The following is a 17,948-nucleotide window of genomic DNA, read 5'->3' on the forward strand; positions in this document are numbered from 1 at the left end:
TATAGGTCCTACCGTTTTGATCGTCAAACAACACGTTTTAAATGGGTGGGCAACACAGAATACATTTTTGTCAGTGTCCCCTTAACAAAATGTAACTGAACTATTATCACCTAGGTAGTTCAAAGAATGAGTCATATCATAATTAACCATTTCAAATTGCAGGTGGTGGATGGTGAGGATAACAAAACAAAACAAAAAACCAAACCAAACCAAAACAAAACAAAACAAAACAAAACAAAACAAAACAAAACAAAACAAAACAAAACAAAACAAAAGAGAAGAGTGTGTTTTCAGTACCACTGAAAGCTCACTTCTGCTTGTGTAATATGTCCACCATTTTTGTTTCTTTGTTTATTTACTTATTATTTTGTTATTTTTATTATTTTGGCAGAATTTGGGAAATTCTTAGTAACCATTGTGAATTCTGTTATGGATATACCTCATTTTCACAAATGCAAGAATAGAGACTAATCATACACAGACTGTGGGAAGGATGATTTAAAAGTAAATTGCACAAGGAACGTAGCTATTTGTTTGTGTATAACTCCAAAAATATGTACTGAAAGGCTGAAACCAACTCACCTTCTCTTTGTTGGGTAAAGTCTGAGTCCTGGTAAAAGTGTCTCCTCCATTAATACTGATCAGTTCTGCATCTACAGGTGGAAATGGTGCGGGGAAAACCACTACATCACTCTTGAGCGTGTCTGAGCTGAAACACACATCATACTGCTGAGTAGCTTTAGAGTAAGACCAGCTCCCATCAGGGTGGGTGGTGATCATAGGGGCGCTGTACCTGCTGAAACTGCCGTCTGTCCTATGGCATCTGACTGCTATTAAACTGATGAGGCTCAGCAGAAAGATGACGGACACCGACACAATGGCGATCAGCAGATACAGGTTCAAATCAGAGAAGTTGTCCTCCTTTATAGGCACGTGCCTGAACTGAGTCTGGATTTCAGCCGTGCTTTCAACCACCACCACATCAATAGACACAGTAGCTGACAGGGAGGGTTCTCCGTTATCAGAGACCAAGACCACCAAGGGGTGAGTTTTCAGGTCATTGTCACTCATTCTTCTCTTAGTCCTGATCTCCCCGGTGCTGGTTCCGATCCTGAACAGGTTGTTCCCTTTGGGCTCAGACAGGTGATAAGAAAGCAGCGCATTGTATCCAGAGTCTGCGTCTACAGCCCTGATCTTTGCCACAAAGTATCCCACTTCAGCAGAATAGGGGATGCTCTCACTGTTAATGGAGCCGTGCTCAGAATAGGGTGCGAGAATTGTTGGGTTATTATCATTTTCATCCAGGATTAAAATGTTCACAGTCACATTGCTGCTGAGCGGAGGAACACCAGAGTCTGTGGCCTGAACTTTAAACTGGAAAGTATTTAACTCCTCATAGTTAAAAGACTGCAGGCTGACTATATCTCCAGTCTCAGAGTTGATGTTTAAAAACGATGAAACTGGAATGTTTCTCTGAAAACCCTCTAGTAACATGTAAATCAACTTTGCATTAACGTCTAGATCAGAGTCGAAGGCATTTACTGTATGAATAACTGAACCTATTGGACTGTTTTCTTTCACATACACATTAATAACAGGCTCCATAAATCGAGGTGCATTATCATTGACATCAGAAATGTGAACAGTAATGAGCTTGTTACTGGACAGAGGTGGAGTTCCTTCATCTGTGGCTGTAATGGTAACATTATAAACTGAAGTGGTTTCTCTGTCCAGCGGTCCATCTACAACTAAAGAATAATCATTTTTGTAGTTGGACTTCAGTTTAAACGGAACAGACCCAACTACCTTACAATTAGTTACACCATTGTTTCCTCCATCTTTATCAATGACTGTAATAAAAGCAACGATTGTCCCCTGCTCAGCGTCTTCTTTTACTGGCGTCATCAGTGACGTCACTGATATTTCTGGAGCATTATCATTCACATCAACAACCTCTATGAGCAGTTTAGCGTGCGCACTACGAGGAGAAGCGCCCTGATCCGTTGCTTGGACTCTGACTTCATAAGCAGGTGTCTCTTCATAATCTAGTTCCTCTTTAACTGTAATTTCTCCTGTTTCCGAATTCAGATCAAAAATATTTGATGGATCAATATTACCTCGTTTGATAAACGAATATAGGATTTTACTGTTTATACCTTCGTCTAAATCTGTGGCATTTAACTTGATAACAAGTTTTCCCGGAAGCGCATTTTCTTTGACACGCACTTTATAAAGCGAGCTACTGAATGCAGGGGTGTTATCATTGACATCTATAACATTAACAATTAATTGCAAAGTCCCTGATCTTGGTGGTTTGCCTCCATCTACAGCGGTCAGGATCAGTTTAATTACTGGCTGTTTTTCTCTGTCTAAAGCTTTTTGCAGCACCAATTCAGCTGACACACCGTGCTCTCCGCCGCTCTGCACATCAAGTGAGAAATGTTCATTTTGACTCAGCTTGTAGGATTTTACTGAGTTGCTTCCTATGTCACCATCCATTGCTACTGGGAGAAAATATCGCTCTCCCGGTGACAGTGATTCAGAGATATTTATTAAAAGCGACTGTTCAATGAATGAAGGCGAGTTATCATTTATATCAGCAATACTGACCTGGATGCGGTGTACATTCATTGGATTATTCAAGGCAACTTGAATTTTTATGGAGCATTTTACCACATGAGGGCAAAGCTCTTCTCTGTCGATTCGCTCGTTTACAAAGAGATTCCCGGTTCGCAAATTCACGTCAAAATACGTCTTACTAAAACTGGAAACAATACGCAGGTCCCTGTTCTCCAGTTCCTGTACATTTAGGTTTAGATCCTTTGCGATATTCCCAACTACGGTGCCTTTGTTCGCCTCCTCGGAAATCGAATAGGATAACTGCGAAACACACCGGTCACAGAGACAAAGCAGCGCAGCCAGATGAATCCAGACATATCCGTTCTGTCCTCGCACATACATCGTTGATGCAACAAAAAAAAAGAGCCCAATACAGAATTTATCCACAGTGCAAGTATGTCCTTAAACAAACAGCCTTGTTCTGTTTTAGCTCATTCTCCACTCCTGACAGCACAATCGAGTGGGCAGGAAATTATGATGGTCGACGACGGGTTCAGTTTTTCCCCGTGCATGAAGGAGGAGTTTTAGTTATACAGATCATTCATGGTCTCCATCGACATCGTGTGGTGAACGGTAGACACAGCTACTAATACTTCACCATTTAGTGTTTTTCTGAATGCAATACATATTTTCAAGTTGACTGGACTCACTTCACCAACACAAAAATCAGCTTGCAGAAAGTATACATTTATAAAGACTATTTTAAAGTATTCCAACATTTATATTAATACTCAGAAAGTGACAACCTTCAAATGATAGCTATTCTAACAGCCTAACAGGCTGGTGGACTATTTAAAATAAACACAAGGAAAAATGTAAAGCATACGCACTCATGATTTTAATGGTTTACTTTTAAAGTATTTAGATTAGCAATACTAACTTATAATAATGGTATTCAAGAGCTGTTTGCTTCAAAAGGGATATCCCATGTGCATTTTCTGACTTCAGGACCATGGAGAGAGCCATTCAGTAAACAGCTTTTTAAAATACTCTGGCTGTTTTCTGAAAATGTTAAAATTATATTAAAGACGAGAAAACTGACATCATTTACTTCAAGATAAACAGCTAGCATAAAGGCCTCTCAATATAACTTCTCAGCTGCAAGGTCCAATTAAGAGATAAAGTGACGATCTTTAAAGTATGGATTTGGGGAAACAGTTGTTGCTTGAGTCTTAACAAACTTTGATGATATTTTCAGGTATGGTAAAAAAAATTTGATATTTTCAGGTATGGTAAAAAAAAAAATGTTTTTCTCTTTTGGTTTTCGTGTACTGACGGCAAAAACAGAGTTTGGTGATTCATTGCTTACTGGACGATACACATCATCTAAAATATATGATCAGTGTGGTGTTTCAATAAAAATATTGGGGATATGACACACATCCTGACAGGCCTGATCATTCTGGAACTTATAATTAAAAAGTTTAGTTTTAGCATTGTTCATGAAATAGCTATTATAAAGGGTGGACATACAAAAGCGTTTATTTATAATAAAAAAATAAATGAATGAATAAAATGTAGAATTAATGTCGATGCCTTGGGGACTTTTTTCATGGAATAGATATCAATGCATGCTTACATAAAATACATGAAATTAGACTGACCAACAAGATATCAGTGGAAATACTTCTATTTCAATTAACGTTCTTTACAGATTGCACATATTCAAAAGTTCAATGCCAAATAAAGCCTACCTTCTCTTGGTTGGGTAAAGTCTGAGTCCTGGTAAAAGTGTCTCCTCCATTAATACTGATCAGTTCTGAATCTATAGGTGGAAATGGGGCGGGGAAAACCACTACGTCACTCTTGAGTGTGTCTGAGCTGAAACACACGTCATACTGCTGTGTAGCTTTAGAGTAAGACCAGCTCCCGTCAGGGTGGGTGGTGATCATTGGGGCGCTGTACCTGCTGAAACTGCCGTCTGTCCTGTGGCATCTGACTGCTATTAAACTGATGAGGCTCAGCAGAAAGATGACGGATACCGACACAATGGCAATCAGCAGATACAGGTTCAAATCAGAGAAGTTGTCCTCCTTTATAGGCACGTGTCTGAACTGAGTCTGGATTTCAGCTGTGCTTTCCACCACCACCACATCAATAGACACAGTAGCTGACAGGGAGGGTTCTCCGTTATCAGAGACCAAGACCACCAAAGGGTGAGTTTTCAGGTCATTGTCACTCATTCTTCTCTTAGTCCTGATCTCCCCGGTGCTGGTTCCGATCCTGAACAGGTTGTTCCCTTTGGGCTCAGACAGGTGATAAGAAAGCAGCGCATTGTATCCAGAGTCTGCGTCTACAGCCCTGATCTTTGCCACAAAGTATCCCACTTCAGCAGAATAGGGGATGCTCTCACTGTTAACAGAGCCGTGCTCAGAATAGGGCGCAAGAATTGTTGGATTATTATCATTTTCATCCAGGATTAACACGTTGACAGTCACATTGCTGCTGAGCGGAGGAACACCAGAGTCTGTGGCCTGAACTTTAAACTGGAAAGTACTTAACTCCTCATAGTTAAAAGACTGCAGGCTGATAATATCTCCAGTATCTGAATTTATATTTAAAAAAGATGAAACTGGAATGTTTCTCGGCGAACTGTCTAATAATGTGTAAATCAGCTTTGCGTGACCATCTAGATCAGAGTCGAAGGCATTTACTGTATGAATAACTGAACCTATTGGACTATTTTCTTTCACATACACATTAATAACAGGCTCCATAAATCGAGGTGCGTTATCATTGACATCAGAAACGTGAATAGTAATGAGCTTGTTATTCGACAGAGGTGGAGTTCCTTCATCTGTGGCTGTAATGGTGACATCGTAAACTGAAGTGGTTTCTCTGTCTAGCGCTCCATCAACAACTAAAGAATAATCATTTTTGTAGTTGGATTTCAGTTTAAACGGAACAGACCCAACTACCTTACAATTAGCTAAACCATTGTTTCCTCCATCTTTATCACTGACAGTAACTAAAGCAACGATTGTCCCCTGCTCAGCATCTTCTTTTACTGGCGTCATCAGTGATGTCACTGATATTTCTGGAGCATTATCATTCACATCAATTATCTCTATTAGTAATTTGGCATGTGCACTACGAGGGACAGTCCCCTGATCCGTTGCTTGGACTCTGACTTCATAAGCAGGTGTCTCTTCATAATCTAGTTCCTCTTTAACTGTAATTTCTCCTGTTTCCGAATTCAGATCAAAAATATTTGATGGATCAATATTACCTCGTTTGATAAACGAATATAGGATTTTACTGTTTATGCCTTCGTCTAAATCTGTGGCATTTAACTTGATAACAAGTTTTCCCGGAAGCGCATTTTCTTTGACACGCACTTTATAAAGCGAGCTACTGAATGCAGGGGTGTTATCATTGACATCTATAACATTAACAATTAATTGCAAAGTCCCTGATCTTGGTGGTTTGCCTCCATCTACAGCGGTCAGGATCAGTTTAATTACTGGCTGTTTTTCTCTGTCTAAAGCTTTTTGCAGCACCAATTCAGCTGACACACCGTGCTCTCCGCCGCTCTGCACATCAAGTGAGAAATGTTCATTTTGACTCAGCTTGTAGGATTTTACTGAGTTGCTTCCTATGTCACCATCCATTGCTACTGGGAGAAAATATCGCTCTCCCGGTGACAGTGATTCAGAGATATTTATTAAAAGCGACTGTTCAATGAATGAAGGCGAGTTATCATTTATATCAGCAATACTGACCTGGATGCGGTGTACATTCACTGGATTATTCAAGGCAACTTGAATTTTTATGGAGCATTTTACCACATGAGGGCAAAGCTCTTCTCTGTCGATTCGCTCGTTTACAAAGAGATTCCCGGTTCGCAAATTCACGTCAAAATACGTCTTACTAAAACTGGAAACAATACGCAGGTCCCTGTTCTCCAGTTCCTGTACATTTAGGTCTAGATCCTTTGCGATATTCCCAACTACGGTGCCTTTGTTCGCCTCCTCGGAAATCGAATAGGATAACTGCGAAACACACCGGTCACAGAGACAAAGCAGCGCAGCCAGATGAATCCAGACATATCCGTTCTGTCCTCGCACATACATCGTTGATGCAACAAAAAAAAGAGCCCAATACAGAATTTATCCACAGTGCAAGTATGTCCTTAAACAAACAACCTTGTTCTGTTTTAGCTCATTCTCCACTCCTGACAGCACAATCGAGTGGGCAGGAAATTATGATGGTCGACGACGGGTTCAGTTTTTCCCCGTGCATGAAGGAGGAGTTTTAGTTATACAGATCATTCATGGTCTCCATCGACATCGTGTGGTGAACGGTAGACACAGCTACTAATACTTCACCATTTAGTGTTTTTCTGAATGCAATACATATTTTCAAGTTGACTGGACTCACTTCACCAACACAAAAATCAGCTTGCAGAAAGTATACATTTATAAAGACTATTTTAAAGTATTCCAACATTTATATTAATACTCAGAAAGTGACAACCTTCAAATGATAGCTATTCTAGCAGCCTAACAGGCTGGTGGACTATTTAAAATAAACACAAGGAAAAATGTAAAGCATACGCACTCATGATTTTAATGGTTTACTTTTAAAGTATTTAGATTAGCAATACTAACTTATAATAATGGTATTCAAGAGCTGTTTGCTTCAAAAGGGATATCCCATGTGCATTTTCTGACTTCAGGACCATGGAGAGAGCCATTCAGTAAACAGCTTTTTAAAATACTCTGGCTGTTTTCTGAAAATGTTAAAATTATATTAAAGACGAGAAAACTGACATCATTTACTTCAAGATAAACAGCTAGCATAAAGGCCTCTCAATATAACTTCTCAGCTGCAAGGTCCAATTAAGAGATAAAGTGACGATCTTTAAAGTATGGATTTGGGGAAACAGTTGTTGCTTGAGTCTTAACAAACTTTGATGATATTTTCAGGTATGGTAAAAAAAATTTGATATTTTCAGGTATGGTAAAAAAAAAAAATGTTTTTCTCTTTTGGTTTTCGTGTACTGACGGCAAAAACAGAGTTTGGTGATTCATTGCTTACTGGACGATACACATCATCTAAAATATATGATCAGTGTGGTGTTTCAATAAAAATATTGGGGATATGACACACATCCTGACAGGCCTGATCATTCTGGAACTTATAATTAAAAAGTTTAGTTTTAGCATTGTTCATGAAATAGCTATTATAAAGGGTGGACATACAAAAGCGTTTATTTATAATAAAAAAATAAATGAATGAATAAAATGTAGAATTAATGTCGATGCCTTGGGGACTTTTTTCATGGAATAGATATCAATGCATGCTTACATAAAATACATGAAATTAGACTGACCAACAAGATATCAGTGGAAATACTTCTATTTCAATTAACGTTCTTTACAGATTGCACATATTCAAAAGTTCAATGCCAAATAAAGCCTACCTTCTCTTGGTTGGGTAAAGTCTGAGTCCTGGTAAAAGTGTCTCCTCCATTAATACTGATCAGTTCTGAATCTATAGGTGGAAATGGGGCGGGGAAAACCACTACGTCACTCTTGAGTGTGTCTGAGCTGAAACACACGTCATACTGCTGTGTAGCTTTAGAGTAAGACCAGCTCCCGTCAGGGTGGGTGGTGATCATTGGGGCGCTGTACCTGCTGAAACTGCCGTCTGTCCTGTGGCATCTGACTGCTATTAAACTGATGAGGCTCAGCAGAAAGATGACGGATACCGACACAATGGCAATCAGCAGATACAGGTTCAAATCAGAGAAGTTGTCCTCCTTTATAGGCACGTGTCTGAACTGAGTCTGGATTTCAGCTGTGCTTTCCACCACCACCACATCAATAGACACAGTAGCTGACAGGGAGGGTTCTCCGTTATCAGAGACCAAGACCACCAAAGGGTGAGTTTTCAGGTCATTGTCACTCATTCTTCTCTTAGTCCTGATCTCCCCGGTGCTGGTTCCGATCCTGAACAGGTTGTTCCCTTTGGGCTCAGACAGGTGATAAGAAAGCAGCGCATTGTATCCAGAGTCTGCGTCTACAGCCCTGATCTTTGCCACAAAGTATCCCACTTCAGCAGAATAGGGGATGCTCTCACTGTTAACAGAGCCGTGCTCAGAATAGGGCGCAAGAATTGTTGGATTATTATCATTTTCATCCAGGATTAACACGTTGACAGTCACATTGCTGCTGAGCGGAGGAACACCAGAGTCTGTGGCCTGAACTTTAAACTGGAAAGTACTTAACTCCTCATAGTTAAAAGACTGCAGGCTGATAATATCTCCAGTATCTGAATTTATATTTAAAAAAGATGAAACTGGAATGTTTCTCGGCGAACTGTCTAATAATGTGTAAATCAGCTTTGCGTGACCATCTAGATCAGAGTCGAAGGCATTTACTGTATGAATAACTGAACCTATTGGACTATTTTCTTTCACATACACATTAATAACAGGCTCCATAAATCGAGGTGCGTTATCATTGACATCAGAAACGTGAATAGTAATGAGCTTGTTATTCGACAGAGGTGGAGTTCCTTCATCTGTGGCTGTAATGGTGACATCGTAAACTGAAGTGGTTTCTCTGTCTAGCGCTCCATCAACAACTAAAGAATAATCATTTTTGTAGTTGGATTTCAGTTTAAACGGAACAGACCCAACTACCTTACAATTAGCTAAACCATTGTTTCCTCCATCTTTATCACTGACAGTAACTAAAGCAACGATTGTCCCCTGCTCAGCATCTTCTTTTACTGGCGTCATCAGTGATGTCACTGATATTTCTGGAGCATTATCATTCACATCAATTATCTCTATTAGTAATTTGGCATGTGCACTACGAGGGACAGTCCCCTGATCCGTTGCTTGGACTCTGACTTCATAAGCAGGTGTCTCTTCATAATCTAGTTCCTCTTTAACTGTAATTTCTCCTGTTTCCGAATTCAGATCAAAAATATTTGATGGATCAATATTACCTCGTTTGATAAACGAATATAGGATTTTACTGTTTATGCCTTCGTCTAAATCTGTGGCATTTAACTTGATAACAAGTTTTCCCGGAAGCGCATTTTCTTTGACACGCACTTTATAAAGCGAGCTACTGAATGCAGGGGTGTTATCATTGACATCTATAACATTAACAATTAATTGCAAAGTCCCTGATCTTGGTGGTTTGCCTCCATCTACAGCGGTCAGGATCAGTTTAATTACTGGCTGTTTTTCTCTGTCTAAAGCTTTTTGCAGCACCAATTCAGCTGACACACCGTGCTCTCCGCCGCTCTGCACATCAAGTGAGAAATGTTCATTTTGACTCAGCTTGTAGGATTTTACTGAGTTGCTTCCTATGTCACCATCCATTGCTACTGGGAGAAAATATCGCTCTCCCGGTGACAGTGATTCAGAGATATTTATTAAAAGCGACTGTTCAATGAATGAAGGCGAGTTATCATTTATATCAGCAATACTGACCTGGATGCGGTGTACATTCACTGGATTATTCAAGGCAACTTGAATTTTTATGGAGCATTTTACCACATGAGGGCAAAGCTCTTCTCTGTCGATTCGCTCGTTTACAAAGAGATTCCCGGTTCGCAAATTCACGTCAAAATACGTCTTACTAAAACTGGAAACAATACGCAGGTCCCTGTTCTCCAGTTCCTGTACATTTAGGTCTAGATCCTTTGCGATATTCCCAACTACGGTGCCTTTGTTCGCCTCCTCGGAAATCGAATAGGATAACTGCGAAACACACCGGTCACAGAGACAAAGCAGCGCAGCCAGATGAATCCAGACATATCCGTTCTGTCCTCGCACATACATCGTTGATGCAACAAAAAAAAGAGCCCAATACAGAATTTATCCACAGTGCAAGTATGTCCTTAAACAAACAACCTTGTTCTGTTTTAGCTCATTCTCCACTCCTGACAGCACAATCGAGTGGGCAGGAAATTATGATGGTCGACGACGGGTTCAGTTTTTCCCCGTGCATGAAGGAGGAGTTTTAGTTATACAGATCATTCATGGTCTCCATCGACATCGTGTGGTGAACGGTAGACACAGCTACTAATACTTCACCATTTAGTGTTTTTCTGAATGCAATACATATTTTCAAGTTGACTGGACTCACTTCACCAACACAAAAATCAGCTTGCAGAAAGTATACATTTATAAAGACTATTTTAAAGTATTCCAACATTTATATTAATACTCAGAAAGTGACAACCTTCAAATGATAGCTATTCTAGCAGCCTAACAGGCTGGTGGACTATTTAAAATAAACACAAGGAAAAATGTAAAGCATACGCACTCATGATTTTAATGGTTTATTTTTAAAGTATTTAGATAAGCAATACTAACTTATAATAATGGTATTCAAGAGCTGTTTGCTTCAAAAGGGACATCCCATGTGCATTTTCTGACTTCAGGACCATGGAGAGAGCCATTCAGTAAACAGTTTTTTAAAATACTCTGGCTGTTTTCTGAAAATGTTAAAATTATATTAAAGACGAGAAAACTGACATCATTTACTTCAAGATAAACAGCTAGCATAAAGGTCTCTCAATATAACTTCTCAGCTGCAAGGTCCAATTAAGAGATAAAGCGACGATCTTTAAAGTATGGATTTGGGGAAACAGTTGTTGCTTGAGTCTTAACAAACTTTGATGATATTTTCAGGTATGGTAAAAAAAATTTGATATTTTCAGGTATGGTAAAAAAAAAATGTTTTTCTCTTTTGGTTTTCGTGTACTGACGGCAAAAACAGAGTTTGGTGATTCATTGCTTACTGGACGATACACATCATCTAAAATACATGATCAGTGTGGTGTTTCAATAAAAATATTGGGGATATGACACACATCCTGACAGGCCTGATCATTCTGGAACTTATAATTAAAAAGTTTAGTTTTAGCATTGTTCATGAAATAGCTATTATACAGGGTGGACATACAAAAGCGTTTATTTATAATAAAAAAATAAATGAATGAATAAAATGTAGAATTAATGTCGATGCCTTGGGGACTTTTTTCATGGAATAGATATCAATGCATGCTTACATAAAACACATGAAATTAGACTGACCAACAAGATATCAGTGGAAATACTTCTATTTCAATTAACGTTCTTTACAGATTGCACATATTCAAAAGTTCAATGCCAAATAAAGCCTACCTTCTCTTGGTTGGGTAAAGTCTGAGTCCTTGTAAAAGTGTCTCCTCCATTAATACTGATCAGTTCTGAATCTATAGGTGGAAATGGGGCGGGGAAAACCACTACGTCACTCTTGAGTGTGTCTGAGCTGAAACACACGTCATACTGCTGTGTAGCTTTAGAGTAAGACCAGCTCCCGTCAGGGTGGGTGGTGATCATTGGGGCGCTGTACCTGCCGAAACTGCCGTCTGTCCTATGGCATCTGACTGCTATTAAACTGATGAGGCTCAGCAGAAAGATGACGGATACCGACACAATGGCAATCAGCAGATACAGGTTCAAATCAGAGAAGTTGTCCTCCTTTATAGGCACGTGCCTGAACTGAGTCTGGATTTCAGCTGTGCTTTCCACCACCACCACATCAATAGACACAGTAGCTGACAGGGAGGGTTCTCCATTATCAGAGACCAAGACCACCAAGGGGTGAGTTTTCAGGTCATTGTCACTCATTCTTCTCTTAGTCCTGATCTCCCCGGTGCTGGTTCCGATCCTGAACAGGTTGTTCCCTTTGGGCTCAGACAGGTGATAAGAAAGCAGCGCATTGTATCCAGAGTCTGCGTCTACAGCCCTGATCTTTGCCACAAAGTATCCCACTTCAGCAGAATAGGGGATGCTCTCACTGTTAACAGAGCCGTGCTCAGAATAGGGCGCAAGAATTGTTGGATTATTATCATTTTCATCCAGGATTAACACGTTGACAGTCACATTGCTGCTGAGCGGAGGAACACCAGAGTCTGTTGCCTGAACTTTAAACTGGAAAGTACTTAACTCCTCATAGTTAAAAGACTGCAGGCTGATAATATCTCCAGTATCTGAATTTATATTTAAAAAAGATGAAACTGGAATGTTTCTCGGCGAACTGTCTAATAATGTGTAAGTCAGCTTTGCGTGACCATCTAGATCAGAGTCGAAGGCATTTACTGTATGAATAACTGAACCTATTGGACTATTTTCTTTCACATACACATTAATAACAGGCTCCATAAATCGAGGTGCGTTATCATTGACATCAGAAACGTGAATAGTAATGAGCTTGTTACTCGACAGAGGTGGAGTTCCTTCATCTGTGGCTGTAATGGTGACATCGTAAACTGAAGTGGTTTCTCTGTCTAGCGCTCCATCAACAACTAAAGAATAATCATTTTTGTAGTTGGATTTCAGTTTAAACGGAACAGACCCAACTACCTTACAATTAGCTAAACCATTGTTTCCTCCATCTTTATCACTGACAGTAACTAAAGCAACGATTGTCCCCTGCTCAGCATCTTCTTTTACCGGCGTCATCAGTGATGTCACTGATATTTCTGGAGCATTATCATTCACATCAATTATCTCTATTAGTAATTTGGCATGTGCACTACGAGGGACAGTCCCCTGATCCGTTGCTTGGACTCTGACTTCATAAGCAGGTGTCTCTTCATAATCTAGTTCCTCTTTAACTGTAATTTCTCCTGTTTCCGAATTCAGATCAAAAATATTTGATGGATCAATATTACCTCGTTTGATAAACGAATATAGGATTTTACTGTTTATGCCTTCGTCTAAATCTGTGGCATTTAACTTGATAACAAGTGTTCCGGGAATTTCGTTTTCTTTGACACGCACTTTATAAAGTGATTTACTAAAAGTGGGAATATTATCGTTTACATCGATTACGTTTACATGCATTTGTAATGACCCCGTTCTTGGAGGTTTTCCTCCATCCATAGCGGTCAGAATTAGATTGATTACTGACTGTTTTTCTCTGTCCAGAGGTTTTTGCAGCACCAACTCAGCAGAAACACCGTGCTCTCCGCCGCTCTGCACATCAAGTGAGAAATGTTCATTTTGACTCAGCTTGTAGGTCTTCACTGAATTGCTTCCAATGTCCGCATCCACAGCTACTGGGAGAAAATATCGCTCTCCCGGTAACGATGACTCCGAAATGTTTATAGAATACGTGTTTTCAAGAAATGCAGGTGAATTGTCATTTATGTCTAAAATATTAACTTCTACGCGATGCGCAGTCATGGGATTGTTTAAAACAGCTTGTACTTTTAAGGAACACCGTGCAACATGCGGACACAGCTCCTCTCGGTCTATACGCTCCTCAACCAACAGATTTCCGCTCCGTAAATTGACGGTAAAATACGTCTTACTGTAACTTGAAACCACACGTAGATCCTTGTTCTCTAGTTCCTGCACATTGATGTTTAAATCTTTTGCGAGATTCCCCACCACTGTGCCTTTGTTCACCTCCTCGGAAATCGAATAGGATAACTGCGAGGCACACCGGTCACAAAGACAAAGAAACACAACAATGCGAATCCAGACGTGTTCCTCTTGTCGTCGAATATACATTGTTGATCCACAGAAACAACTCAACACAAGTAAACATTAATCCTCATTAGATATTTACGTCCGAATCGATGTGATGTGAGGAGCTCCTGCTCTTGTCCTCTCAGCACCTTCGGTGGGTGTGCTAATGGCCAATGAGGATTTCATTTTTTATTTATTTTTTTTTCGTGCAGGGAGGAGGAGTTTTAACTATACAAACACACTCAAGTCTATGGTCTCCTGCGACATCATGTGGAGAAAGACTATTAACAGCATATAATCAAGAGTACTACATGGGCAAATCTTTTAAACAATAGTGAATATTTCAGTTTAGTGTGGAAATAAAATATATAATATTTCTATTGTCAGGGAGAAACCTGTTGAAGGAAAAGCTCGATATTTCAGTGACTCAACAAGGGTTTTAAAGTTAAAGTAATTCAACATATCCAATAATAATAATAATTGGGATTCTAATTCTACATTTGGGTATTCTTTAACTTCATATATTTAGAATAAACCAAATTGTTTCATGGTGCACTCCTCCACAACCTCCACGTATTAAGCATGGCAACATAACGTATAGCACCACGGACAGCGAGTTTTCAAAGCCCTGGAGACCACTGTGTCGTACACCTGAGCTTCGGGTTCGGTCAACATGGCGAAGCGCCTTTATTATATAGAAAATGACGGGAAATTATGAGTAAAAGCAGGTAATCGCACGGTATCAAGTGCCATAAGCGAACAACGATTATGACAGATTAAGTGTTTATGTAAATACATGAATAAATGATTGAATCACAAAATAAGTGATTAAACCTTGTGTTTTGCATGCAGCGATTCACTTAAAAACTTGTGGCGAAATGATGAAAGTGTCTAATAAAGGTTAATTGCTTCCAACCTCAACTTGCGTCAAAGTGTAATCAAAGAATTTCGAGAAGGCGGATTTAATTTTAGTGCTTTGGCGCCTTAATCTGGTTCAACTGAAGGTATAGAATATGTACATTATGTATGTCAATATTTCAAGACAGGAAATTGCAGTATAATATTATATTAGCACTTCAGTGGAAATAGCCTACCTTCTCTTTGTTTGGTAAAGTCTGAGTCCTGGTAAAAGTGTCTCCTCCGGTAATACTGATCAGTTCTGCATCTACAGGTGGAAACGGGGCGGGGAAAACCACTACGTCACTTTTGAGTGTGTCTGAGCTGAAACACACGTCATACTGCTGAGTAGCTTTAGAGTAAGACCAGCTCCCGTCAGGGTGGGTGGTGATCATTGGGGCGCTGTACCTGCTGAAACTGCCGTCTGTCCTGTGGCATCTGACTGCTATTAAACTGATGAGGCTCAGCAGAAAGATGACGGACACCGACACAATGGCGATCAATAGATACAAGTTCAAATCAGAAAAGCTGTCCTCTTTTATAGGCACGTGTCTGAACTGAGTCTGGATTTCAGCTGTGCTTTCAACCACCACCACATCAATAGACACAGTAGCTGACAGGGAGGGTTCTCCATTATCAGAAACCAAGACCACCAAGGGGTGAGTTTTCAGGTCATTGTCACTCATTCTCCTCTTAGTCCTGATCTCGCCGGTGCTGGTTCCGATCCTGAACAGGTTGTTTCCTTTGGGCTCAGACAGGTGATAAGAAAGCAGCGCATTGTATCCAGAGTCTGCGTCTACAGCCCTGATCTTTGCCACAAAGTATCCCGATTCAGCAGAATAGGGGATGCTCTCACTGTTAACGGAGCCGTGCTCAGAATAGGGTGGGAGAATTGTTGGATTATTATCATTTTCATCCAGAATAAAAACGTTGACGGTCACGTTGCTGCCGAGCGGAGGAACACCAGAGTCTGTGGCCTGAACTTGAAACTGGAAAGTTTTTAACTCCTCATAGTTAAAAGACTGCAGGCTGATTATATTGCCAGTCTCTGAAATCATATTTAAAACTGATGAAACCTGAATGGTTCTTGGAGAACTGTCTAATAATGTGTAAGTCAACTTTGCATTAACATCTAGATCAGAGTCGAAGGCATTTACTGTATGAATAACTGAACCTATTGGACTATTTTCTTTCACATACACATTAATAACAGGCTCCATAAATCGAGGTGCGTTATCATTGACATCAGAAATGTGAACAGTAATGAGCTTGTTACTCGACAGAGGTGGAGTTCCTTCATCTGTGGCCGTAATGGTGACATTATAAACAGAAGTGGTTTCTCTGTCCAGTGGTCCATCTACTACTAAAGAATAATCATTTTTGTAGTTGGACTTCAGTTTAAAGGGAGCAGACCCAACTACCTTACAATTAGCTAAACCATTGTTTCCTCCATCTTTATCAATAACTGTAATCAAAGCAACGATTGTCCCCACTTCAGCTTCTTCTTTTACTGGTGTCATCAGTGATGTCACTGATATTTCTGGGGGATTATCATTCACATCAACAATCTCTATGAGCAGTTTGGCATGTGCACTACGAGGAGAACTACCTTGATCCTTTACTTGAACTCTGATTTCATAAGCATGCGTTTCTTCATAGTCTAGTTCACCCTTTACTGTAATTTCTCCGGTTTCTGCATCTAGATAAAAAATATCTGATGGATCACTGTTGCCTCTTTTAATAAAAGAATAAACAAGTTCACCGTTCGTGCCCTCGTCTAAATCAGTTGCATTTAATTTAACCACAAGTGTTCCGGGTGCAGAATTTTCAGTCACTCTCACCTTATAAAGGGATTTGCTAAACATCGGTGCATTATCGTTGGAATCTATTACATTTACTCTTATTTGGAGTGTTCCCGATTTGGCAGGTTTTCCTCCATCTACAGCAGTCAGAATAAGACTAAATCCCGATTGTTTTTCTCGATCTAAAGCTTTCTGCAGTACTAGTTCAGCGGAAATTGTATGCTCACCGCCGCTCTGCACATCAAGAGAAAAATGTTCATTTTGACTCAGCTTGTACGCCTTCACCGAGTTACTGCCTAAATCTGCATCTTCTGCTATAGGAAGGAGGTATCGCTCTCCAGCTGAGACAGTTTCGGAAATATTTAATGAAAAGGATTTTTCAATAAATTCTGGTGAATTATCATTTATATCCGAAACCGTCACCTCGATGTGGTGCACATTCACCGGATGACTTAAAACAGCCCGTATTCTTAGAGTACACTGAGCCGCGTTCGGACACAGCTCCTCTCGGTCAATTATGTCGTAAACAAAGAAGCTTCCAGTCTTTGAATTCACGTCCAAATATTTCTTACTGTAACTTGAAACAATACGCAGATCCCTGGATTCCAGCTCCTGCACATTGAGGTTTAAGTCCTTTGCAAGATTCCCCACCACAGTGCCTTTGTTCGCCTCCTCGTAAATGGAGTACGATAATTGCGAAGCAGACCAGTGACAGAGACAAAGAAGTGTAACGATATGAACCCATGCCCATTCCTGTTTTCCCATGGCCGAACAGTAAACACAAAAATCCGTAAATCCAGATGATTCTATGTTAGGTCTACTGTATATCCATTATGAACAGCATTATCCAGCGGCAGCAGCAGCCCTTCTCGCCACAGTACAATCCCACTGTCTCTCTAAACTGATGTCCAATGACGGCTTTAGTTTTCCCGTGCAGGGAGGAGTTATACTGTAGATATACAATTGTAGCTACGGTCTCCAACGACACCTTGTGGAAAATGACAGACGAATCAAGAGAAATTTGAGAAACACAAACCCACATGATTTGCATTATTAAAGGTGTTCAAATTAAATTCGCTGGCTTACTGGTCATTTGTTGCCCTTTTATCAGTTTAATGTATTATATTTATACATTTAAA

General features: G+C 40.0%; 3 protein-coding genes across 26 annotated transcripts in view; all 3 read right to left on the reverse strand.

Moving 5' to 3' along the window:
- The window catches only part of LOC115787293 (protocadherin alpha-C2-like), a 195,950-nt gene that overhangs the window by 42,321 nt on the left and 135,681 nt on the right, over positions 1-17,948 (reverse strand). The window contains exon 1 of one of the 24 annotated variants that reach the window (XM_030739941.1): positions 15,205-17,680. The exons of 21 other annotated variants lie outside the window; for them this stretch is intronic. In XM_030739941.1, coding sequence (XP_030595801.1) covers positions 15,205-17,574 — 2,370 coding nt within the window. In that variant the 5' untranslated portion in view covers positions 17,575-17,680. Of the gene's footprint in view, positions 1-582; positions 3,087-4,313; positions 6,772-15,204; positions 17,681-17,948 lie in introns of those variants that run through there. 2 more of the 24 variants (XM_030739935.1, XM_030739930.1) reach the window with 2 other exon arrangements.
- On the reverse strand, positions 8,024-10,526 carry LOC115787084 (protocadherin alpha-5-like). Its single transcript, XM_030739656.1, has one exon. It carries the CDS (start codon positions 10,421-10,423, stop codon positions 8,024-8,026), a length of 2,400 nt encoding a protein of 799 aa, XP_030595516.1. The 5' UTR covers positions 10,424-10,526.
- On the reverse strand, positions 11,146-14,240 carry LOC115787085 (protocadherin alpha-2-like). The gene is made up of 2 exons (XM_030739657.1): positions 11,774-14,240; positions 11,146-11,178 (listed from the first exon to the last, which is right to left on the reverse strand). Exons 1-2 carry the CDS (start codon positions 14,150-14,152, stop codon positions 11,146-11,148), a joined length of 2,412 nt encoding a protein of 803 aa, XP_030595517.1. The 5' UTR covers positions 14,153-14,240.

Source organism: Archocentrus centrarchus, chromosome 10 (genome assembly GCF_007364275.1).
Source record: "Archocentrus centrarchus isolate MPI-CPG fArcCen1 chromosome 10, fArcCen1, whole genome shotgun sequence".
Classification (NCBI taxonomy): domain Eukaryota; kingdom Metazoa; phylum Chordata; class Actinopteri; order Cichliformes; family Cichlidae; genus Archocentrus; species Archocentrus centrarchus.

Excerpts from the sequence above, each read along its gene's own strand:
- LOC115787084 (XM_030739656.1), bottom strand. The coding sequence starts at position 10,423 with ATGTATGTGCGAGGACAGAACGGATATGTCTGGATTCATCTGGCTGCG.
- LOC115787085 (XM_030739657.1), bottom strand. The coding sequence starts at position 14,152 with ATGTATATTCGACGACAAGAGGAACACGTCTGGATTCGCATTGTTGTG. Across the intron at positions 11,179-11,773 it reads CTTTACCCAACCAAGAGAAG|CTGAGAAGTTATATTGAGAG; the intron begins GTAGGCTTTATT and ends TGGACCTTGCAG.